This window comes from Pseudophryne corroboree, chromosome 11 (genome assembly GCF_028390025.1).
Source record: "Pseudophryne corroboree isolate aPseCor3 chromosome 11, aPseCor3.hap2, whole genome shotgun sequence".
Classification (NCBI taxonomy): Eukaryota; Metazoa; Chordata; class Amphibia; order Anura; family Myobatrachidae; genus Pseudophryne; species Pseudophryne corroboree.
This window is the reverse complement of record NC_086454.1, coordinates 292,506,493-292,531,496: the sequence shown is the minus strand read 5'-3', so window position 1 is coordinate 292,531,496 and position 25,004 is coordinate 292,506,493. Positions and strand designations below refer to the sequence as shown.

Below are 25,004 nucleotides of genomic sequence, written 5' to 3'. Positions count from 1 at the left end.
AATTTCCCTCCTCTCATGAAGAAAAAGAGCCGGAATCTCCAGACAAGAGACTGCAGTTTCCCACAAAGAATTCTCGGGGATTATCCTTTCCCTACTAGGGCCAGGATACGATGGGAATCTTCCCCTAGGGTGCCACGTTTGCCAAAAAGGTAGCGCTGACTTAACAGCTATCGTCAGGGATCCTGCAGATAGCGTGCACATTCTGGTACACTACTCAGACCGGCGATTGTGTCGGCATGGGTTTATAGCGCTGTAGCAGCGTGGACAGATACCTTATCAGCAGAGATTGAGACCCTAGTATGTGTGTGTGTGTGTGTGTGTGTGTGTGTGTATATATATATATATATATATATATAGATATATATATAGATATAGATATATAGATATATAGATATATATATATAGATATATATATATAGTCTTTTGGAAGGATACGGCACTCCAGGACTTAATGAAACATACCTCCAGCAACCTCAAAGAAAGCTATCCAAGCAGCTTAATGCAGTCAACGTTTCATTTAATTTGATTAAATTTCGTCAGGACAATATTGTCAGACCCATATTGAATTTAAAATCCCTGAACATATACCTGAAAAGGTTCAAGATGGAATCGCTGAGAGCGGTCGTCGCAAGCCTGGAAGGGGTGGATTTTATGGTGTCTCTGGACATAAAGGAGGCATACCTTCATGTCCCCATTTATCCACCTCATCAGGCGTACCTCAGATTTGTGGTACAGGATTGTCATTACCAATTTCAGACGTTGCCGTTTGGTCTCTCCACGGCACGAGAATATTTACTAAGGTAATGGCGGAAATGATGGTACTCCTGCGGAAGCAAGGGGTCGCAATTATCCCATACTTGGACGATCTCCTCATAAAAGCGGGATCAAGAGAGCAGTTGCTGATCAGCGTAGCACTTTCTCTGGAAGTGTAACGGCAACACGGCTGGATTCTAAATATTCCAAAGTCGCAGTTGGTTCCTACGGCTCGTCTGCCTTTCCTAGGCATGATTCTAGACACAGACCAGAAAAGGGTTTATCTCCCGATAGAGAGAGCTCAGGAGCTCATGACACTGGTCAGGAACCTATTAAAACCAAAACAGGTGTCAGTGCATCACTGCACTCGAGTCCTGGGATGGATGGTGGCATCATACGAGGCCATTCCCTTCGGCAGGTTCCATGCGAGGACCTTTCAATGGGACTTACAGGACAAGTGGTCCGGATCACATCTTCAGATGCATCGGTTAATCACCCTATCCCCCAGGGCCAGGGTGTCTCTCCTGTGGTGGCTGCAGAGTGCTCACCTTCTCGAGGGCCGCAGATTCGGCATTCAGGACTGGGTCCTGGTGACCACGGATGCAAGCCTCAGATGGTGGGGAGCAGTCACACAGGGAAGAAATTTCCAAGGTCTGTGGTCAAGTCAGGAGACTTGCCTTCACATCAACATCCTGGAGCTAAGGGCCGTATACAACGCCCTACGTCAAGCGGAGACCCTGCTTCGTGACCAACCGGTTCTGATTCAGTCAGACACCATCACCGCAGTGGCTCATGTAAACCGACAAGGCGGCACAAGGAGCAGGGTAGTGATGGCGGAAGCCACCAGAATTCTTCGCTGGGCGGAAAATCACGTAAGCGCACTGTCAGCAGTGTTCATCCCGGGAGTGGACAACTGGGAAGCAGACTTCCTCAGCAGACACGACCTCCACCCGGGAGAGTGGGGACTTCATCAAGAAGTCTTCACGCAGATTGCAAGTCGGTGGGAACTGCCACAGGTGGACATGATGGCATCCCGCCTCAACAAAAAGCTACAGAGATATTGCGCCAGGTCAAGAGACCCTCAGGCGATAGCTGTGGACGCACTGGTGACACCGTGGGTGTTCCAGTCGGTCTATGTATTTCCTCCTCTTCCTCTCATACCCAAGGTGCTGAGAATAATAAGAAAAAGAGGAGTGAGAACGATACTCATTGTTCCAGATTGGCCACGAAGGACTTGGTATCCAGATCTGCAAGAAATGCTCACAGAGGACCCGTGGCCACTTCCTGTAAGACAGGACTTGTTGCAACAGGGGCCCTGTCTGTTTCAAGACTTACCGCGGCTGCGTTTGACGGCATGGCGGTTGAACGCCGGATCCTAACGGAGAAAGGCATTCCGGAGGAGGTCATTCCTACGCTGATAAAGGCTAGGAAGGACGTGACAGCTCAACATTATCACCGTATATGGCGAAAATATGTTGCTTGGTGTGAGGCCAGGAATGCCCCTACGGAGGAATTCCAGCTGGGCCGTTTCCTTCACTTTCTACAGTCAGGAGTGAATTTGGGCCTAAAATTGGGGTCCATTAAGGTCCAGATTTCGGCCCTATCCATTTTCTTTCAAAAGGAGTTGACTTCTCTACCTGAAGTTCAGTTGTTTGTAAAGGGAGTGCTGCATATTCAGCCCCCTTTTGTGCCTCCAGTGGCACCTTGGGATCTTAACGTGGTGTTGAGTTTCCTGAAATCCCACTGGTTTGAACCACTCAAAACAGTGGAGTTGAAATATCTCTTGTGGAAGGTGGTCATGCTATTAGCCTTGGCTTCGGCTAGGCGTGTGTCAGAGTTGGCGGCTTTGTCACATAAAAGCCCCTATCTGGTTTTCAATGCGGATAGAGCAGAATTGCGGACCCGTCCACAATTTCTGCCAAAAGTGGTTTCATCCTTTCATATAAACCAACCTATTGTGGTGCCTGTGGCTACTACGGACTTGGAGGATTCCGAGTTGCTTGATGTAGTCAGGGCTTTGAAGGTTTATGTAGCCAGAACGGCTAGGGTCAGGAAAACAGAGTCTTTGTTTATCCTGTATGCTTCCAACAAGCTTGGTGCTCCTGCTTCAAAGCAGACTATTGCTCGCTGGCTCTGTAACACGATTCAGCAGGCTCATTTACGGAGTCCCCAGCATCCACTAGGACGTTAGAGAAAATAAGATTTTACTTACCGGTAAATCTATTTCTCGTAGTCCGTAGTGGATGCTGGGCACCCGTCCCAAGTGCGGACTTCTTCTGCAATGCTTGTATATAGTTATTGCTTAAATAAGGGTTATGTTATGGTTGCATCAGGGTTGACCTGTTGCTCTGTTGTTGTTCATACTGTTGACTGGGTATGTTTATCTCAAGTTATACGGTGTGATTGGTATGAATCTTGCCCTGGATTACCAAAATCCTTTCCTTGTACTGTCAGCTCTTCCGGGCACAGTTTCTCTAACTGAGGTCTGGAGGAGGGACATAGAGGGAGGAGCCAGAGCACACCAGAATCTAAATTCTTTCTTAAAGTGCTCATGTCTCTATTCCCCATGGTCCTTACGGAGTCCCCAGCATGCACTACGGACTACGAGAAATAGATTTACCGGTAAGTAAAATCTTATTTAAAGCATTCTAACAGTGACTGCCATCTCCTTTCAACATATTAACAGTTGACAGCATCAACTCCGATAATATAACTACTTTCCCCTCATGGATCTATTGAATGATATTGTACAGTTTATAACATGGGGGCAGATGTATTAACCTGGAGAAGGAATAAGGAAGTGATAAACCTGTGATATGTGCACGGTGATAAAGGCACCAGCCAATCAGCTCCAATATGTAAATTAACAGTTAGGATCTGATTGGCTGGTGCCTTTATCACCTTGCACATATCACTGGTTTATCACTTCCTTATGCCTTCTCCAGGTTAATACATCTGCCCCTTTATTCCTTGACCCTGATTCAGCGTAATAATATGAAATATCTGTGGATGTCTTGAATATAATGAAGGATAGAGCCTCTATTTACATAGCGCAAAGTCTCTAACTATTATCCACTTATTACATACTATTGGCACCAATGGGATCGGAATAATATGGCCTAATGTAATAAGAGGAGTATATAAGGTCAACTAATCTCGTTGCTAATTCCAAGAAGGACAATTAGTTTTACAAGACTACAATATATAGCAATACAGTGACATATTAATTAATATACTGTTGTACTTATAAGGAATATTTAGCATAGGTGTGACAATCCTATTTTCTGCAGCAGGGGTACACTGGGATTCCACAGGGCATACATCGGGGTGTAGATCTGGATCTTGATCCGAGGCACCAACAGGCTAAAGCTTTGACTGTTCCCAGGATGCACTGCACCGCCTCCAGGCACTGAAGCTCAGTTTGTAAGTTGGTGCCTGCAGTGCAGGTCACTTAACAGGTGGGGCTGCGCTAGACAGCCCTGAAAAGAGCTTTTTAGAAGACTTCAAGGACCGCAGCACTTTCTATGTCTTTATGACATGCTGTGATGCGGCTCCATCACCTCCCTCAGCAGCCCTGCATACTCCCGCGGCCGGGTTCCCAGGTACTTGCAGCAGAGACGCACCGGTTTTCAGGCACACCACCGCTGTCACTCTCCAGGATCGCGTAGCTGCACTAAAGGGAGGAGGTAAGAGGGTCCCCCAGGTGGGATCCGCTGGTAAATTGTGATCCGGTCCCAGGAGAAGGACCGCGCCGCTGGCGTGGACACTGTGTCACACAGGGACCCCACTATAGCCATCAGTGCAAGGAGCACAGGTCGGATTTACTAAAATTCATTTATAAAAGGCTCCACAGTACCCGGTGGTGAAGTCCAGCAGAGGGAATAAGGCGCTGACCCGTAGCCCCTCCCCCAGCTCCGGGCGCCATCTACTGCTGGTGTTCCTGCCCTGGAGCTGCACTTCACTCTCCCTCACTCCCTGACTGAGATTTTGTCGCCATTTCATAGCTGGGCTGATCTCCAAGACTGCTGGGAACTGTCTCCTCTGTAAATGTGCCTGTATCATCAGCGCTGTGAATTTACAGACACTTAAGACATGTCATTTTAGACAGTGTTGGTTAAGAACAAGTGTACTGTGATATGCATCCAGTGTTTACTGTGCATTGTTATATCTGTATACATACATACATACATACATACATACATACATACATACATACCTACCTATAAGTAATTTACTAGTCCAGTGCAGTTTTATTGTTTATATGTAATAATTCCTGCATTGTACCTGTGACACTGTGTGCCTGTAGCTGTTGTGTGGATTCCATTCTGTGTATCGCACGTTTTGCTGTCACTATATTCTGTACCCTGGGGGCTAGGTGCATCAGAGTCTCATATAATATATAGTGCTACACAGAGTAACTGTTTTGTATTTCTCACTGTGTCTTTCAGTCACCCCACACCTCTTAAATCCTAGGTTTGTGATCTGTGTTTACTGTCGCAAAACACAGGGTTATTTACTGGTTTTTGTATTTGACTATATGTCTGCTACACATGGCGGGACATCCGCGGACACTCCTGCATCATGCAGTGCTGTCGCCACGGATTCTCCAGTGGGGGAAGTGTTAGCTGCTGGTTCAGGCGCTTGGTGTCATACATCTCCCAGTCCGCCTGCGGCACTTGTGGCCAATCAGGACTCACCTTGGGCTGCTTTTTCAAATATGCTGACTACGCTTGTAACGCGTCTTACGCCCCCTGTGGGACCTCCCGTGCCATTACAGCCACATATTGTCCCTGTAGTTAATCCGCCATGCGTGGTTACTCTGTCTACCCAGTTACAGCAGTTAAATCAGGCTTTGATTAGACAAAAGTCCACCCCACGCCCCTTCCACACAATCCACTAATATTTCGGATATTTCTTCCGATGAGGATGGGGAATATACTGATCCGTCAGACACTGATACGGTTGCTTCAGATGAGGAATCTACAACCCATGTAGATGTTCCTGACCTTGTGGAGGCTATCAAGCTGATTCTCCAAATTGATGATGACATTGAGCCCCCTACTTCCTCTAAGAAACCTGATAAGTTTAAACGTCAGAAGATTGCTAAAGTAGTTTTACCACATTCTGACCTTTTAATTGACATATGTCAGGAATCCTGGTCATCTCCAGGAAAGAAGTTTTCCCTGTCTAAAAAGTTGTTAGCTCGTTATCCTATCCCTGCAGAGTTGAGTAACAAGTTGGAAACCACCACCACCGGTGGACTCTCATGTCGCCCGTCTTGTGGTGTCATCTACTCTGCCTGTCGCTTCACTGAAGGAACCGACAGATAAACGTGTGTAGGGATGCCTGAAGTCTATTTACACTCTTACCGGTGCTATACATAGACCAACTATGGCTGCTTCTTGGGTGGCAAAAGGAATTGAAGCATGGGTTCAGGCAATTGAGGATGAGCTACCTCAGGATTTTTCTCACACTGCCAGCAATATCTGTTGTATATTTCCACAGCAGCTCACTATATTCAGGAGGCGGCCTCTGATGCAGGAGTCATGGCGGCCAAGGCATCTACTTCGTCTATCCTGGCTCGCCAGATTCTGTGGTTGAGGTCCTGGAAAGTGGACCTGGACTCTAAAAAGACTTTGGAGGTGCTTCCTTTTAAGGGAGACATACTATTTGGGGAGGATCTGAACAAGATTGTGACTGACTTGGCGAAGGCCAAGACTGCGTTTTTCTCAAGTACTAATCCTTCTGCTCCGAAGGCTGAGTTCCTTTCGACCTCCATGTAATGCAAAAGGTCAGGCGTACCCGAGACAGGCTTGTACTTCCAAAACCACTAAGCCCAAATCTAAACAATCCTGGGCCGCGCGTCAGCCTGCTTCCAAACAAGACAAGCCTGCTGCATGACGGGTTGGGCCTCCCCCTGGGGAACCCCAGGGTGGGAGGCCGACTTCTGCAGTTCTCCCAGGCCTGGTTTAAGACCACTTCGGATGCCTGGGTGCGGGAAGTTGTCTCTCACGGGTACGCAATCTCTTTCAAGATACATCCCCTCGCCAGTTCTGTTCAACGGTTATCCCCTCGGATGTGTTGAAAGCGCAAGCTATACACCTGGTTGTACAATACATCCTGGAAACAGGAGTGGTAGTGCCGGTACCTCTGTCCCAGAGAGGCAGGGGATACTATTCGACCCTGTTTCTAAACCAAATGGGTCTTTCCGGCCTATCCTCAACCTCAAATCATTGAACAAGTTTGTGAGAGTGTCCAAATTCCGTATGGAATCCCTGTGCTCTATTATGCTGGCCGTGGAACCTGAGGACTATATGGTATCCCTGGACATACAGGATGCTTGCCTGCATATACGTATTGCCATTTTGCATCAGCAATATCTGCAGTTTACTATTGGCAACCTTCATTTTCAATTCCAGGCTCTGCCATTTGGACTGGCCACGACACCTTGGATTTTCACCAAGGTCATCAGGATCCTGCCGTATCTGGACGACTTGCTAATTCTGCCGAACTCCCAAGATGTCCTCCTCAGTCAGCTGGAGATTTCGGTCCAATTCCTCCAAGCCCACGGGTGGCTCATTAATTGGAAGAAGTCCTCACTGGTCCCTGCTCGGAGCATGGTACACCTGGGGGCGCTGCTGGTCACCCACAGCCAAAGACTGTTTCTGTCTCCAGAGAATGTCCTGAAACTTCAGGACAAGATCGGATACTTCCTCTCTCGCCTGAGAGTGTCGATTCACTCGGCGATGCAAGTACTAGGCCTCTTTGTGTCTGCTTTCGACACGGTAGAGTACGCTCAATTTCATTCCCACCCTCTGCAGAGGTTAATCCTTGCCAGGTGGGACGGATTGCCCCATCAGATCAGGTCTCAAATGATCTCCTTGACTCCGGAAGTACGTCGGTCACTGAGCTGGTGGCTACAGGACTGGCAGTTAAGCAGGGGCTGTCCTTTCTGGGTCCTACTGATAACTGACGCCAGTCTGCGGGGTTGGGGTGCCGTGTTGGAGCAACACTCACTCCAGGGTCGATTGGACCAAGGAGGAATCTCTCCTGATAAACATTCTGGAATTGCGGGCAGTGTTCAATGCGTTGACACTTGCCCTGCCTCTGGTACAGAACAGGCCTGTTCAAGTACAATCAGACAAAGCCACCACGGTGGTGTACATAAATCATCAAGGCGGCACTCGAAGCCGCATGGCAATGATGGAAGTGTCAAAAATCCTCCAATGGGCGGAATGCCATCTTCCAGCAATATAGTCAGTGTTCATTCCGGGAGTCCTCAACTGGGAAGCGGACTTCCTCGGTTGTCAGGACGTGCACGCTGGAGAGTGGAGTCTTCATCCCGAAGTCTTTCAACTCATAGTGGACAATTGGGGCCTACCAGATGTACACCTGATGGCGTCTCGACACAATCACAAGGTTACGGACTTCGGAGCAAGGACAAGGGATCCTCAAGCAGCGTTCATGGACGCACTGGCAATTCCATGGGACTTTCGGCTGCTATACGTGTTCCCTTCAGTGTTACTCCTGCCCAGGGTAATACGGAAGTTCAAGCAAGAAGGAGGAATACTACTTCTAGTCGCTCCAGCGTGGCCCAGACAGCATTTGTTCTCAGACCTGCAGGGTCTCTCGATAGAGCACCCTCTTCTATTTCCTCAACGTCCAGACCACCTCGTTCAGGGCCCTTGTGTCTACCCAGACCTGGCCAGACTGGCTTTGACGGTGTGGCTCTTGAAGCATCACTCCTGAAAGCGAAAAGATTCTCTGAGGCAGTCATTCAAACTATGTTGAAAGCCCGTAAACCGGCTTCGGCTCGGATTTATTAAATGGTCTGGAATTCTTACTTCACCTGGTGTGCTGGTAAGGATTATGATGCATAAACTTTCAGAACTTCCAGGCTTTTGGCTTTTCTACACCAAGGCCTAGACTTGGACCTTCATCTGGCCTCCCTCAAGGTCCATATATCTGCCTTGTCGGTGTGGTTTCGGAGAAAAATTGCGTCTCTTCCTGACGTTCACACTTTCACTCAGTGTTTTACGGATTCAGCCTCTATATGTCCCTCCTGTGGCTCCATGGGATCTGTCTGTCGTTCTGAATGCCCTACAAGAGTCTCCATTTGAACCTCTTGAGTCTGTGGACCTTAAATGCCTTACGCTTAAATTCGTGTTTCTGTTGGCTATTGCCTCTGCTAGGAGGGTGTCTGACTTAGGCGCTCTGTCCTGTCGTCCATCCTTTCTGATTTTTCACCGTGACTGGGCAGTTCTTCGAACTCGCACAGGTTATTTACCTAAGGTGGTATCCTCTTTTCACCTTAACCAGGAGATTGTGGTTCCGGCCTTCATCTCTTCTGGTTTGTCCTCCAAAGAATGGTCTTTGGATGTAGTACAGGCTCTCCGTATTTACGTGGAAAGGACTGCCTCTATCAGGAGGTCAGATTCTCTTTGTACTTTTTGGTTTTCACAAACGTGGCTGGCCTGCGAATAAGCAAACCTTGGCCAGATGGATTAGAATGGTGATTGCACAAGCTTATGCACGGACTGGACTCCCAGCTCCTGCTGCTATTAAGGCCCATTCTCCTCGGTCTGTTGGACCTTCTTGGGTGTCCCCGGAACAATTGTGCAAGGCGGCTACGTGGTTCTCAGTGAACACTTTCATCAGGTTTTATGCCTTTGATACTTCCGCCTCCCATGATGCTTCCTTTGGACGCCGGGTTCTTGTGCCCGCTACAGTGCGTCCCCTCCCATGAGGAACTGCTTTAGGACATCCCGATGTATTCCCTGTGGAATCCCAGTGTACCCCGCTGCAGAAAAGGAGCTTTATGGTAGACTTACCATTGTTAAATCTTTCTGCGAGGTACACTGGATTCCACAGGGCGCCCACCGTGACGCACTTAGCTTCTTTGGGTTTGTATGGCATTAGCCGCTAGTCCCTTCTCCTGTCGTGAGAATGTGGTTCTATGTGACTAACATCTACCGTCTCTCTTACCTGCTACTGCATTGGACTGGTAAACAGAACTGAGCTCCAGTGCCTGGAGGTGGGGCTATAGAGGAGGTGGTGCAGTGCATCCTGGGACCAGTCAAAGCTTTAGCCTGTTGGTGCCTCGGATCAAGATCCAACTCTACACCCCAATGTATTCCCTGTGGAATGCAGTGTACCTCGCAGAAAGAGATTTTAAAATGGTAAGTCTACCATAAATCTCCTTTTCCTTCCATTGAAATTGTAAAATACCTACAATATACAGTACCTAAGTATTTTTGGCTATTTTAATATGCACTTGTCTATTTCTTTTGTTTTACGTATTTATATAGTTAATATATTGCTATACCTTACAAGTTACAAAGAGAAGAGAGAACACGTTAAATAAAGAGACTACAGTTGTTTTTTCTTAATGTTAGTAAATCTATGACAGCCATCTCCTATATATTAGCCCAAGTCTGTGACTCTGTGCCTGCCCGTAACGCTGGGCGGAGTCAGATGTGGGCTAAGCTACTGACGTCACACACCCTTCTCCCCCCGGACCCGCGCCGAAGATGTGAGGGCGGGAGGCGACGCTCTGTCTGAAGCCGAGCGCCTGTCACTCCCGCTCCCCGCCTGAGCCCCAGCGCCTCTCTCCTGCCGTCTGCCCAGTGAGGAGAGAGGCAACTCTCCGTCCGGACCTCCAGGTACAGCGGGTCTCCGGCTGCCTGGGGGAAGGGGGGGGGGGGGGGGAGGAAAGATGTGCCTGGCGCCCTGGGGGGGAGATGTGCCTGCCGAGGGGGAAGGTCTGCCTGGCGTGGGGGACACACATGTGCCTGGCGTGGGGGACACACATGTGCCTGGCGTGGGGGACACACATGTGCCTGGCGTGGGGGGGGGGGCGGGAGATGTGCCTGGAGGGGGGGGGATATACTGTACATGTGCCTGGCTGGGGGGGAACTTGTGCCTGGCTGGGGGGGCGGGGGAAATGTGAGGCAGAGCGCCTCACGCTGGAGCAGGGACACCCCACAGTTACCCTGACACTGCGCCTGGGTGGCCTGCGGACCTGCTGCTGCTAATGGACAACCACCCCCAGCGCCTCCTTACCCCCTACCCCACCTGTGGCACCCCCACACTCGCCCATCCACCACCTTCCACCATCCGCTGCACCACCACCCCACCCCCACATTCCGCGCCTCCAGACCCCCCAGCCTCTACAGACACCCTCCCCCATCCACCGTCAACCCCCGCAGCCGCACATCCCCCACACGCAACGCCTCCTCACCCCATACCGCACCTGCAGCACACCCGCAGCCACCCATCCACCACCCGCACTGCCCTCGTACCCTTCCACCATCCGCTGCACCTGCCACTCCCCCACACGCAGTGCCTCCAGACCCTCTACACCACCCACGCACCCCACTCCGCTGCCCCTCCCTCATCCACAGAACATCCCATCCGCACACCCCCATCCGCAGGAGACCCACAACATCTACAGACATCCTCCCCCATCCGCAGTCATTCCCTGCAACCTGCACCACCTCCTGACCTCCTACCCCACTGCACCCACCCCTCAACCACCCGCAGCGCCTCCAGACCCCCTCCCCCATCTGCCACACTCCCGCACCTGCTCCTCCCCCACATGCATCGCTTCTGGACCCCCTACCCCACCCTCAGCGCACTCACCCCTTCCCCACCCGCACCACCTTCTGACAGCCTGCCCCACTGCACCCGCCCCTCCACCACCCGCAGCACCTCCCAACCCCCTCCCCCATGTGCTGCACCTGCCCCTCCCCCACACACGGCGCACTCGCCCCTTCCCCACCTGCAGCGCCTCCGGAACCCCCTCCCCCATCCGCCAGATCCCCGTACCTGCCCCTCTCCTACCCGCCGCACCTGCCCATTCACCACCTGTAGCGCCTTTGGACTCTTCCACCATCCGCCGCACCACCACCCCTCCCTCACATGCGGACCCTCCAGACCCCCTACACCAGCCACGGCCCCCACTGCCCTGCCCCTCCCTCAACCACAGACCCTCCCAACCACAGCCCCCCCATCCACCCCCCCTCCACAGCCTCTACAGACACCCTCCCCCATCCACCGTCAACCCCCGCAACCGCCCCTCCCTCACCCGCAGCACATCCTGACCCCCTATCCCACCCGCACCTGCCCCTCCCCAACGCACATCTCTTCCGGACCCCCTACCCCACCAGCAGCGCACTCACCCCTTCCCCACCTGCAGCCCCTCCGGAACCCCCTCACCCAGCCCCCAGAACCCCGTACCTGCCCCTCCCCTACCCGCGGCACCCCCCCCACCCTCCCCCACCCATACCGCCTCTGGATCCCACTCCCCCGCACATCCCCACCCACAGCGCCTAACGACCCCATCCGCTTTCCCCCCCACACCCGCTGCATTCTGTACAGTGTGCCCTGCAGGCGCTGTTCACACCGTCGCAAGGGCCTACGCCCCTTCACCATCCAACGCCCTTTAATTGTGCAATATTGAACCGCTCACAAAACTAGGAATGCAGGTAATACTTTATATAATACATATATTGAACGGCGTACAGGGGTTAAGGGGGCGTAGCCCCTTACGACGGTGTGAAGAGCGCCCGTAGGGCGCGATGAAGCACCTAGTTTGAGAATATAATGTATGCTTTATAACACAATGCTCATCCTCAGATATAATTAGGGCTAAACTTTTACGTGTCATCGGATCCTTACCTACAAAAAATAACAATGAATCTTTTCATTATCCTGAAATTAGCTGTATTCTATTGAAGGAAGATTCATCAGATATTTCTCCCCCACAGAATCGGTAAGATTGGGAACCAGAAGCGGGTGGTCGGTGTGCTGCTAGGATCTTGGCATAAGAAAATCTTAGATGTATCTAATAGTTTTGCAGGTAAGAAACTACCTCTTGTTTGTTAGAAGTTAATGTGTTCATATAAACTTTTAAAACAATTCTTACATTTCTAAAATGATAGAGAGTCAGTATAGATCTCATCATTAAGTGACTGGTTAGACCAGTGGTTTTTCCTCAGGACCCCAAACAGTTCATATTTTCCATGTGACCTGTGGATCTGTAAATGTGACACTTGGTAATACACCTGCTAGGTGGCATGGAAAACGTGGACTGTTTGGGGTCCTCTTAGGACTGACTAATGAGAACCACTGTTTTAGACTATGGGGTAAATTTACCAAAGTGGGAGTTTTATAGAACTGGTGATGTTGCTCATAGCAACCAATGCTCGGTGGCACATCTCTTATGAGTTGAGTATGGGTTTACGCTTAAAAGTAAATGCCTCGAAGTGGTTTTATTGTCCTGTACAGGTATAGAATACGGACTTCATCACTCCATGCTCCTGCATGTGGCTTGAGGGAAGAAAGTCCATCTGGACAAATCCTAAACTTTTTTTGTTTTTATTTTCTCTAATATATAATTATTTTTTATATATATATATATATATATATATATATATATATATATATATATATATATATATATATATATATATATATATACATATATACATATATATATATATATAAAATCTATCACAAGGTAAGCATGTGGAAATAAACATTGCTGTACATATGTGAGTTATTACGTAAAATTAACAGGAGTGTACTGTAATTGCAGGGAGGTTCTGTCACAAAGCGCCTACATACCCATTTCCTGCCACGTAGCTAGTTCTGTTAAAGAAAAAAAAATATATAGGATTTTGGTACTTACCAGATAAATCCTTTTCTTTGAATCCACAGGGGGCACTGGAGTAGTCTTGGGATATGGACGGGACGTTAGCAGAAATAGGCACATTTAAATTACTAACCCTCCACCCGCTCCATACTCCCAAAAGTACCTCAGTGTTTCTCTTTCATCCACTAGGGGACACTGGAGCATCCTTAGACATTAGGGGTGTGAAGCTTGCAACCGGAGGTGTGGCACAATCTAAAATTAGCATTGTCTGCACAGCTGGTTCCTCCCCCTTCACATCCCTCCTCCCTCAGTTTGGAAAATTGTGCCGAGGAGGTACAAGCAACAAAAGGAGCTCCTGCTCCATGCAGATTAAATGATTTATTTTTATTTTATCTCTCATCACTATACTGGCCCAATCCCTCCTAACTAAAGGGAGGGTGCAGGTTTTTAAAAAGAAAAGATGGTAAATGCCCGATCCCATCTAAATGAAAGGGGGTACAGGCTTTACCAGACAAAAAGGCTGCGTCCCCCTAATAAAAGGGGGACAAAGTTCAGGATCGGAGACAATGATTCCGGCTAAAGGGGGTCTGCATCTCTATTAAGGCGCCAACTGTGAGTACAAATTGTTTTGAACTGGTAACTTAGCTCCCCACAGCGGCACGCCGCAGCGGTCACCGTGTTAGCCGGGATCCCTTCAGGCAAGGCAGATCAGGAGAGGCGCTGTAACGGGACTGAGTGAGAGCGGCCCCGTAGCGTGCATCACCAGGGGAGACAGAAGCGCCGCTACGGGACTCAGTGAAAGCGGTCCCGTAGCGTGCGTCACCAAGGAGACAGAAGCGCCGCTACGGGACTTGGTGCGAGGGGTCCCGTAGCGTGCAACGCCCGAGGAGAGAGCCGCGTTGTGGAGACACTGAGTAGCGCCGCTATGGGACTTGGTGAGAAGCGGTCCCGTAGCGCGCGTGCGCCGTAGACGCTGTTTTCCGCGCGGCTGAGGAGATCCTTCAGCCGCGTGAGGGGTAATGGGACTGTGTGGCTCAGCACACTAATCCCGTAAAGGCCCGGGTTCAAGTACACTACAGTAAGGAGGCCGCTCAGCACACATCAGCGCGCCTCCCCATATTGTTTAAATTATAGCCTTTGAACAGAAGAGCGCTGGCCAGTACAGATAGCCTTAAGAAAATATGAAGTGACATTTCTCTGACGTCCTAGTGGATGCTGGGAACTCCGTAAGGACCATGGGGATATCGGCTCCGCAGGAGACTGGGCACAAAAAGAAAGCTTTAGGACTACCTGGTGTGCACTGGCTCCTCCCCCCATGACCCTCCTCCAAGCCCCAGTTAGATTTTTGTGCCCGACCGAGCAGGGTGCAATCTAGGGGGCTCTCCTGAGCTTCTTAGATAAAAGTTAGTTTTAGGTTTTTTATTTTCAGTGAGACCTGCTTGCAACAGGCTCACTGCATCGAGGGACTAAGGGGAGAAGAAGCGAACCTGCCTGCTTGCAGCCAGCTTGGGCTTCTTAGGCTACTGGACACCATTAGCTGCAGAGGGATCGAACACAGGCCCAGCCTCGGGGTCCGGTCCCAGAGCCGCGCCGCCGGCCCCCTTACAGAGCCAGAAGCAAGAAGAGGCCCGGAAAATCGGCGGCAGAAGACATCAGTCTTCATCAAGGTAGCGCACAGCACTGCAGCTGTGCGCCATTGCTCCTCATGCACACCTCACACTGCGGTCACTGATGGGTGCAGGGCGCTGGGGGGGGCGCCCTGAGCAGCAATATTAACACCTTGGCTGGCAAAAATACATCACATATAACCCCCGGGGCTATATGGATGTACATTAACCCCTGCCAGAATCCATAAAAATGCGGGAGAAAAGTCAGCGAAAAAGGGGCGGAGCTATCTCCTCAGCACACTGGCGCCATTTTTCCCTCACAGCTCCGTTGGAGGGAAGCTCCCTGGCTCTCCCCTGCAGTTAATACACTACAGAAAGGGTTAAAAAGAGAGGGGGGGCACAATTTAGGCGCAGTATACATATATATATATATATATATATATATATATATATATATATATATATATATATATATGCATATGCAGCTATAAGGGAAAACACTTTTTATAGGTGCTATCCCTGTGATATATAGCGCCCTGGTGTGTGCTGGCATACTCTACCTCTGTCTCCCCAAAGGGCTTTGTGGGGTCCTGTCCTCTATCAGAGCATTCCCTGTGTGTGTGCTGTGTGTCGGTACGGCTGTGTCGACAGGTATGTGGAGGATAATGAGGTGGAGGCGGAGCGAATGCCTGTAAATATGTTGTCACCCCCTGCGGGGTCGACACCGGTGTGGTTGAACTTATGGAAAGATTACGTGAAAGTGTCAACTCCTTACATAAAAGGTCGACGACACAGAACAGCCGGCTATTCAGCTTGTGCCTGTTCCAGCGTCTCAAATGTCATGGGGGGCTCTAAAATCGCCCGCTACCTCAGATAACAGACACAGATGTCGACACGGATACTGACTCCAGTGTCGACGTCGATGAGACTGGTGTACCCTCCAAATAGGTCCACCCGTTACAGGATTGAGGCAATGAAAAATGTATTACACATTTATGATTATACCCCAGGTACCACATAAAAGGGTATTGTGTTTGGTGAGAGAAAACTATTAGTAGTTTTTCCTGCATCTGAGAAATTAAATGAGGTGTGTGAGGAAGAGTGGTCTTCCCCTGGTAAGAAATTGATAATTTCTAAAACGGTTATTGGCAGCGTACCCTTTCCCGCCAGAGGATAGGTCACGCGGGGAAACACCCCATAGGGTAGATACAGCGCTTACACGCTTATCAGAAAAGGTGGCACTACCGTCTCCGGATACGGCCACCCTGAAGGGACCTGCTGATAGAAAGCAGGAGGTTACCCTATAAGATATAGTCACACACTGGGGCATTATATTGCAACCAGCCGTTGCTTCGGCATGGATGTGCAGTGCTCCCGCTGCGTGGTCAGATTCCCTGTCGGAAAATAACTATGGATAGGGACAATATTTTGCTGAAAATAGAGCATATAAAAGACGTGGTCTTATACATACGTGATGCACAGAGGGATATTTGCCGGCTGGCATCAAAAATAAGCGCTAGGTCCATTGCCGCCAGACGGGGGTTATGGACTTGGCAATGGTCAGGCGATGCCGACTCGAATCGGCATATGGACGTTGCCCTATAAGGGGGTAAAACTGTTTGGGGATGGTTTTTCATACCTCGTTTCCACAGCTACTGTTGGGAAATCGATTTTTTTGCCACAGGCTACCCCACAACAAAAGAAAGCACCGTATCATCAAGTACAGTCCTTTCGGCCCCAGAAAAGCAAGAGGGCTAGAGGCTCATCCTTTCTGCCGAGAGGCAAAGGTAGAGGAAAAAGCTGCAACACACAGCTAGTTCCCAAGAGCAGAAATCCTCCCTGCGTCCGGTAGGTCCACAGCATGGTGCGGAGGCTGCTCAGACGGACCCGGGTACGGTGGTGGCCCGTCTCAGAAATTTCAGCGGACAGTGGGCTCTCTCACATGGATCCCTGGGTCCTTCAAGTAGTATCTCAGGGGTACAGGCTGGAGTTCGAGACGTTCTTCCCCCAGCCGTTTCCTAAAATCTGCCTTACCGGCACCTCCCTCTGTCAGGGAGACGGTGCTGGTGGATATTCAACACTATAATCACAACAAGTGATTGTCAAGGTGCCCCTCCTTCAGCAAGGAAGGGGGTACTATTCCACAGTGGTTGTGGTACCGAAACGTTTCGGTGAGACCCATCTTGAAATTAAAATACTTGAACTTTTATATCAGAAGATTCAAGTTAAAGATGGAATCGCTCAGGGCGGATATTACGAGCCTGGACGAGGGGGATTACAGGGTCTCCCTGGACATCAAGGATGCGTACCTGCATGTCCCCATTTACCCTCCTCACCAGGAGTACCTCAGATATGTGGTACAGGACTGTCACTATCAGTTCCAGACGCGGCCGGTGGAGTTGTCCACGGCACCGAAGGTCTTTACCTAGGTAATGGCAGAAGTGATTATACTCCTTCGCAAGAAGGAAGTTTTTATTATCCCGTACTTGGACGATCTCCTGATAAAGGCGAGGTCCAAAGAACAGTTGGTAGTGGGGGTAGCACTCTCTCGGGAAGTGCTACAACAGCACGACTGGATTCTCAATATTCCAAAGTCACAGCTGGTCCCGACGACACGTCTTCTGTTCCTGGAAATGTTTCTGAACGCAGACCAGAAAAGAGTGTTTCTTCCAGTGGAAAAAGCCGAGGAGTTGTCATCTCTAGTCAGAGACATCCTATAACCAGGACAGGTGTCGGTACATCAATGCACACGAGTCCTGGGAAAAATGGTAGCTTCGTACGAAGCATAATTCCATTCTGAAGACTCCACGCAAGGACGTTCCAGTGGGACCTGTGGGACTAATGGTCCGGGTCCCATCTACAGATACAACAGCGGATAACCCTGTCAGCAAGAAACAGGGTGTCGCTGCTGTGGTGGCTGCAGAGGGCTCATCTACTAGAGGGCCGCAGATTCGGAATACAGGACTGGGTCCTGGTGACCACGGATGCCAGCCTTCGGGGCTGGGGTGCAGTCACACAGGGAAGAAATTTCCAAGGAGATTTCGCTTCACATAAATATTCTGCAGCGAAGGGCCATTTACAATGCCCTAAGCCAAGCAAGGCCCCTGCTTCAGAACCAGCCGGTACTGATCCAATCAGACGACATCACGGCGGTCGCCCATGTAAACAGACAGGGCGGCACAAGAAGCAGGATGGCGATGGCAGAAGCCACAAGGATTCTCCGATGGGCGACCTACACCCAGGAGAATGGGGACTTCATTCAGAAGTGTTCCAAATGCGGGTAAACCGTTGGGAATGACCACGGGTGGACATGATGGCGTCCCGCCTCAACAAGAAGTTGAAAAGATATTGTGCCAGGTCAAGGGACCCTCAGGCGATCGCTGGGGACGCTCTAGTGACACCGTGGGTGTACCAGTCGGTTTATGTGTCTCCTCCTCTACCTCTCATACCCAAGGTACTGAGAATAATAAGAAGGCGAGGAGTGAAAACCATACTCGGGGTTCCGGATTGGCCATGAAGAGCTTGGTACCCGGAACTTCAAGAGATGCTGGCAGAGGACCCTTGGCCTCTGCCGCTTAGACAAGACCTGCTGCAGCAGGGACCCTGTCTGTTCCAAGACTTACTGCGGCTGCGTTTGACGGCATGGCGGTAGAACACTGGATCCTAAAGGAAAAGGGTATTCCGAAGGAAGTCATCCCTACCCTGATCATAGCCAGGAAGGATGTCACCGCAAGACATTATCGCCGCGTTTGGCGAAAATTTATTGCTTGGTGGGAGGCCATGAAGGCCCCGACGGAGGAATTTCAACTATGTCGATTCCTGCACTTCCTACAAGCAGGGGTGACGTTTGGGCCTCAAATTGGGGTCCATCAAGGTCCAGATTTCGGCTCTGTCGATTTTCTTCCAGAAAGAACTGGCTTCACTGCCTGAAGTTCAGACTTTGGTTAAAGGAGTACTACATATTCAGCCTCCTTTTGTGCCTCCTGTGGCACTTTTTGGATCTCAACGTGGTGTTGGATTTCCTAAAGTCGCATTGGTTGAGCCACTTAAAACCATGGAGCTAAAGTATCTCGCGTGGAAAGTGGTCATGCTGTTGGCCTTGGCCAGGCGTGTGTCAGAATTGGCGGCTTTGTCATGTAAAAGCCTTATCTGATTTTCTTTATGGATAGGGCAGAGTTGAGGACTCGTCCTCAGTTTCTCCCAAAGGTGGTCTCAGGTTTTCACTTGAACCAACCTATTGTGGTGCCTGCGGCTACTAGGGACTTGGAGGATTCCAAGTTGCTGGACGTAGTCAGGGCCCTGAAAATTTTATTTTTCCAGGACGGCTGGAGTCAGGAAAACTGACTCGCTGTTTATCCTGATGGTACCCAACAAGCTGGGTGCTCCTGCTTCTAAGCAGTCTATTGCGCGCTGGATTTGTAGCACTATTCAGCTGGCGCATTCTGCGGTAGGATGACCGCAGCCTAAATCAATAAAAGCCCATTCCACAAGGAAGGTGGGCTCATCTTGGGCGGCTGCCCGAGGGGGTCTCGGCTTTACAACTTTGCCGAGTAGCTACTTGGTCAGGGGCAAACACGTTTGCAAAATTCTATGAATTTGATACCCTGGCTGAGGAGGACCTGGAGTTCTCTCATTCGGTGCTGCAGAGTCATCCGCACTCTCCCGCCCGTTTGGGAGCTTTGGTATAATCCCCATGGTCCTTACGGAGTTCCCAGCATCCACTAGGACGTCAGAGAAAATAAGAATTTACTTACCGATAATTCTATTTCTCGTAGTCCGTAGTGGATGCTGGGCGCCCACCCCAAGTGCGGATTGTCTGCAATACTTGTACATAGTTATTGTTAACTAATCGGGTTCTTGTTGTGAGCCATCTATTCAGAGGCTCCTCTGTTATCATGCTGTTAACTGGGTTTCATATCACAAGTTGTACGGTGTGATTGGTGTGGCTGGTATGAGTCTTACCCGGGATTCAAAATTCTTCCTTATTGTGTACGCTCGTCCGGGCACAGTATCCTAACTGAGGCTTGGAGGAGGGTCATGGGGGGAGGAGCCAGTGCACACCAGGTAGTCCTAAAGCTTTCTTTTTGTGCCCAGTCTCCTGCGGAGCCGCTATCCCCATGGTCCTTACGGAGTTCCCAGCATCCACTACGGACTACGAGAAATAGAATTATCGGTAAGTAAATTCTTATTTTTTCAGTGTCGGCCATTTTAATTATCCCTACCTGGCGCCATCTACGGGGAAGGGTTAACCCTCCACCTCGTATAAATATCAAGAGGACGTTTCATGTGTAGCACTAGCTCCCTCTACTGGTGACAGCATATATTCAGAAATGTGGATGGTGTAATGGTTAGCATTACTACCTCACAACACTGACCTAACTGTGTGGAGTTTGTATATTCTCCCCGTATTTGTGTGGGTTTCCTCTGGGTACTCCGGTGTCCTCCCACAATCCAAAAATATAAAAGATCCTGAACAAAATAATTCTACCATACTATTCATATTTTCAAAGGACTTCTATTATAAAGATCCTGAAGAAAATACAAGGAAGCAGCGGATACCAACTCTACCATCGTAGCTGAGTTACAGTTGAGGTGTGGGGGTTGCACGTCGGCTGGTGTTTTAATTTATTGATTTATTTTTAATTTATTGATTTTTGTCCTGTTCTGGTTTCTATATAAAGGAGGGAACAGTAATTCCAGCCAGATACGATAACTTTGCTTCCGTCATCTATCACAGCCTTTCTCTTCCTAATTTAAAGTGTGAAAGCGCTGTGAAATACCCTAGTAGGGGGTTTAAATGACAGGTATAAAGCAAAGACCTGTTATGTTTGTACGTAATGTACCAAGAAGAGCACGCGGATGACTGCTCCGGGGAGCAGTGCTATGTCTAGGTCAAGGATAACCTTGTAGATAGAATCTCCAATGAGATGGCGGAATCCCACATGCATCAATCAGTGCTGCAGGATTCTCAGAGACGATGGAAGAATTGCTCATCAGGTTAACGCCTCCCGCACAAGCAGCAACAATGTGCAGGGTGGTTAAAAGGCCTCTTCCTCTTGTACCGGAAGCAGAAGAGGAAGAAGGTCTTATCATTGATACGAAAGGTGAGGTAATTGAATCTAACCTAGTCGCCGATCTTCCAGAAGACGATACGGCTATCTCGGGTCTTGTTTCTTTAATCAAAACAAACTGAGATCCTAAACTTTAAGGTAGAATAAGTAATGGAGCCAGTAGATTCGAATTGTTCGAACCCCAAAGGCCGCGTTCAGCAGCGTTTCCTATTCCTAAATCCCTCCAGTCTCAAATGGAGGAGGTTTGGAAACAACCTGCCAAATGCTTTCAATTTCCAAATGGGGTTTCCAGTAACTTATCCCCTACCTAAGGGTGTAATGGAGAAGTGGGAGATTCCGCCGGTTGTGGATGTTTTCCTAGGAAGGTTGTCGAAGAAGACAATCTTACCGTTACCCACTGTAACGACTTTAAGAGGTTGACACAGCTTTAAAGTCATTTTTTTTTATTTTTTTAGCAGGTCCAACACAGAGACCTACAGTCATCTGCGCTTGGGTTAACAAGGCCATGGGAGCATGGTCTGGACGCATAGTACAGGCTATTTAGGGGGAAAATGGCTTGGAAGAAATTACCCAACTGGCGGAGCACATTCGAGAATCAGCTTCATACTTGTGTCAAGCCCCTAGGGATATAGCATCGTGCAGCTCTGCATCAGCCATATCGGCTAGACGGACAAAGAACGGCGTTGAGACTCTGGCACCAAGGGGCGGTAGAATCCATCCCCTTTGAGGGTGATATGCTTTTCGGTCCAGTATTGAACACGTGGATTTCACAAGCTACAGCAAGGACGTCCACTTTTCTGCCTACTCCTTATACAAGAGCCACTCCACAGGTTAGGAGAGCTTATTCGGGACTAGCGTGTAACTCCTTTAGATCTCCGTCTTTGCGAGCCCGATGAAGAGGTTTCGGTACACAAGTACGTGGGGGCAGAGGTAGAGGCCGCTCACATGCAGCAGCCAGAAAGCGGGATAAACCTGCTGACAAGACCGTGGCAGGACGGTCTCCCGGCTCACCTGGGATCCCCCTTGGTGGGCGAAAGGCTGGAGATTGCCTCGGTGCCCTCAGACAGCATAAGCGCTACTGCCAGCAATTGAAAAATTGCTACGGTCAGAGGTCATTATTTTGGTGGACGCCTCTTAGAGAGGAACGGCTCTCTATTCCAATCTTTTTGTCGTGGCCAAGTCAGACGGGACGGTCAGGCCGATACTCAATTTAAAAGTTTTAAACCGGTCTCGAAGTGTCTACTAATTCAAGCTGGAATCAATCCAGTTGGTCATTGCAGGCTTAGAACATGCATATCCCAATCTGGGCCCCTCACCAGGTTTACTTAAGGTTCGTACTGCTGATGGATTGCTAACAATTCAGGCCCTTGCCGTTCAGTCTATCATCGACCCAAGAATCTTTACCGAAGTTCATGGCATTCATGGTTGCAGAATCAGGACTGTTGAGAATCACGATTAGTCCTTATCTAGACGACATGCTAATCAAGGCATCCTCTCCAGAACAGTTGATCAGCGATGTTCAGACATCTCATCCATTTCTCATTCAACATGGGGGGATTATGAATTTCCAGAGATCCATCCTCATGCCAACTGAACGGATTCAGTTCCTCGGTCTCATCTTGGACACGGTACCATTGAGGGTATTCCTACCAAAGCACAAGGTCCAGCACCTACAGGGATTAGTGACTCGGGTACTGAGGTCACAAATGGTCTCTCTACACCTCTGTGTGGAAATTCTCGGGAAGATGGTGGCGTCTTTCGAAGCTTTCCAGTACGGCAGACTTCATTCCCGACCATTACAGATGAACCTTATTGCTCAGGGAGCAAGGTCACAGGAATCTTGCAGCAAGCAAGATATTCGGCATTTGGGATTGGAGGATCCTGACAACAGACGCCAGTCTCAGAGGTTGGGGTGCCGTCTTGGAGGAACATTTAGTTTCAGAGCAGACGGACGCTACTAATGAGCAACCTACCCATACACATTCTCGAACTGAGAGCAGTTTTACAATGCGCTTTTCTTGGCCAAAGGACAAGTCATGGGTCAACACGTAAGGTTGCAGTCTGACAATGTCACGACGACGGCATACGTAAACCGTCAAGGAGGAACAAGGCGCGGGATGGCGTTAAAGGAAGCCACAAAGATCTTGTTTGGGGCAGAAAGGCGAGACATTGTCCTCTCAGCAGGTTCATTCCAGGTGTGGAGAACTGGGAAGCGGATTAATTCAGTCACATACATCCGGGAGAGTGGTGCCTCCATCCACTGATTTTCGACAGGGTGGTAAGGAGATGGGGGCTACCTCAAGTCGACCTAATAGCGTCTCGGCAATACCATCAGCTGCCCAGATATGTGTCCAGAACAAGATCCAGCAGCAGAAGGAGTGGACACATTAACACTTCCTTGGTGTTACAGGAAGGTTTACATTGTTCCTCCTTTCCAACTCATACCATGGGTTCTGAAAAGGGTTGAAACGAGAACGAGTGTCCGCGATTCTAATTGCACCTGATTGGCCCCGCAGGAGTTGGTACTCAGACCGGCGTGGGTTACTAACGGAAGATCCTTGAAGGTCACCTCAGAGAGAGGACCTGCTATCTCACGGACCGTTCCAACACAGACCTGAACAGGCTGCGTTTAACGATGTGGCTATTGAAACCTGGATCTTACGAAACAGAAAGGCCATTCTTACGATGATTGCCGCTAGGAAGCCGGTCACAGACATACACTACTACAGGAGTTGGAAGAGGTACTTGGACTGGTGTCAAGGGCGGGGGTGGAATTCAACGAACTTCCACTTATCCAGACTTCTATTTTTTCTTTAGCCAGGTTCTGGGGGTAGGACTGAGACTGGGCTCTCTGAGGGGTCAAGTTTCGGTTCTCCCCATCCTATATCAACAGCGGTTAGATTCCTTACCAGAGGTTCAAACTCTTTTACAAGGGGTTCTGGGGATCCAACCCTTTTTCGTCCTCTTACTGCGCCTTGGAGCTTAAATTTGGTGTTGGAATTTTTGTGATCCAACTTTTGAGCCGTTAGCAAGAACAGACCTGAAATATCTCTCTTGGACGGTCACATTAATGCTTGCCTTGGCTCCGGCCAGGCGGGTTTCTAGGTTGGGAGCCTTATCGGGTAAGAGTCCTTTTTTAAGTTTTCATGAGGATAGGGCAGAACTCCGTACATGAGCAGCTTCCTAAGATTGTTTTGTGGTTTTGCGTAACCCAGCCAATTGTGGTACCGTAATTCCAGGGTCTCGCAGATGGAGTCGTGTCCTTGGATGTGGTCCGAGCATTATGCATATGCGTACAGGTTACATTGTCCTTCAGAGAGTCGGACCTTTTGTTTGTCTTTATGATGGGCCGAAGAAGGGTGGGTTGGCCAGCATCTAAGCAATTTTTGTCTATCTGTATTAGACTTACCATTCGGCAGGCCTATCGTTCCTGTGGTGAACAGTTTCCGGTTCAGAGTGGGTGCCTCATGGGCGCCGGCCAGTGGTGTTTCCACTAATCAACTTTGCAGAGCGGCAACGTGGTCCTCAGCCCACATGTTCGCTGAATTTTTACAGGTTGGATACCTTTGCGTCCGGGGACTCTAAGTTCGGACGTTTCATTTTGCAGGCCACCGACAGCACTCCCTCCCTGGGGGATAACTTTGGGACGTCCCCTAATGTCTAAGGATGCTCCAGTGTCCCCTAGTGGATGAAAGAGAAAAGAGGATTTTGGTACTTACCGATAAATCCATTTCTCTGAATCCTCTAGGGGACACTGGACGCCCGCCTCGGTGCTGTCAACCTGCTGCGTTCAAATTTCCTGTTCACAAAGTTTGTACAAACAGCGTTAGCTTTTCAGTTAAGAGTTTCTTGGGGGTTGTTTGATAGGTTGTACGGTTCGGTTCCTCGCCAGGTGCTATAGTGTCATGTCCTATTCTC

At 49.5% G+C, this 25,004-nt stretch overlaps 1 protein-coding gene across 1 annotated transcript in view; it reads left to right on the top strand.

The window, feature by feature from the left end:
- PSMD7 (proteasome 26S subunit, non-ATPase 7) overlaps nt 1–25,004 on the top strand; it is a 74,986-nt gene that overhangs the window by 8,636 nt on the left and 41,346 nt on the right. Inside the window, exon 2 of the mRNA XM_063945466.1 lies at nt 12,522–12,613. Coding sequence (XP_063801536.1) covers nt 12,522–12,613 — 92 coding nt within the window. The remainder of the gene's footprint in view (nt 1–12,521; nt 12,614–25,004) is intronic.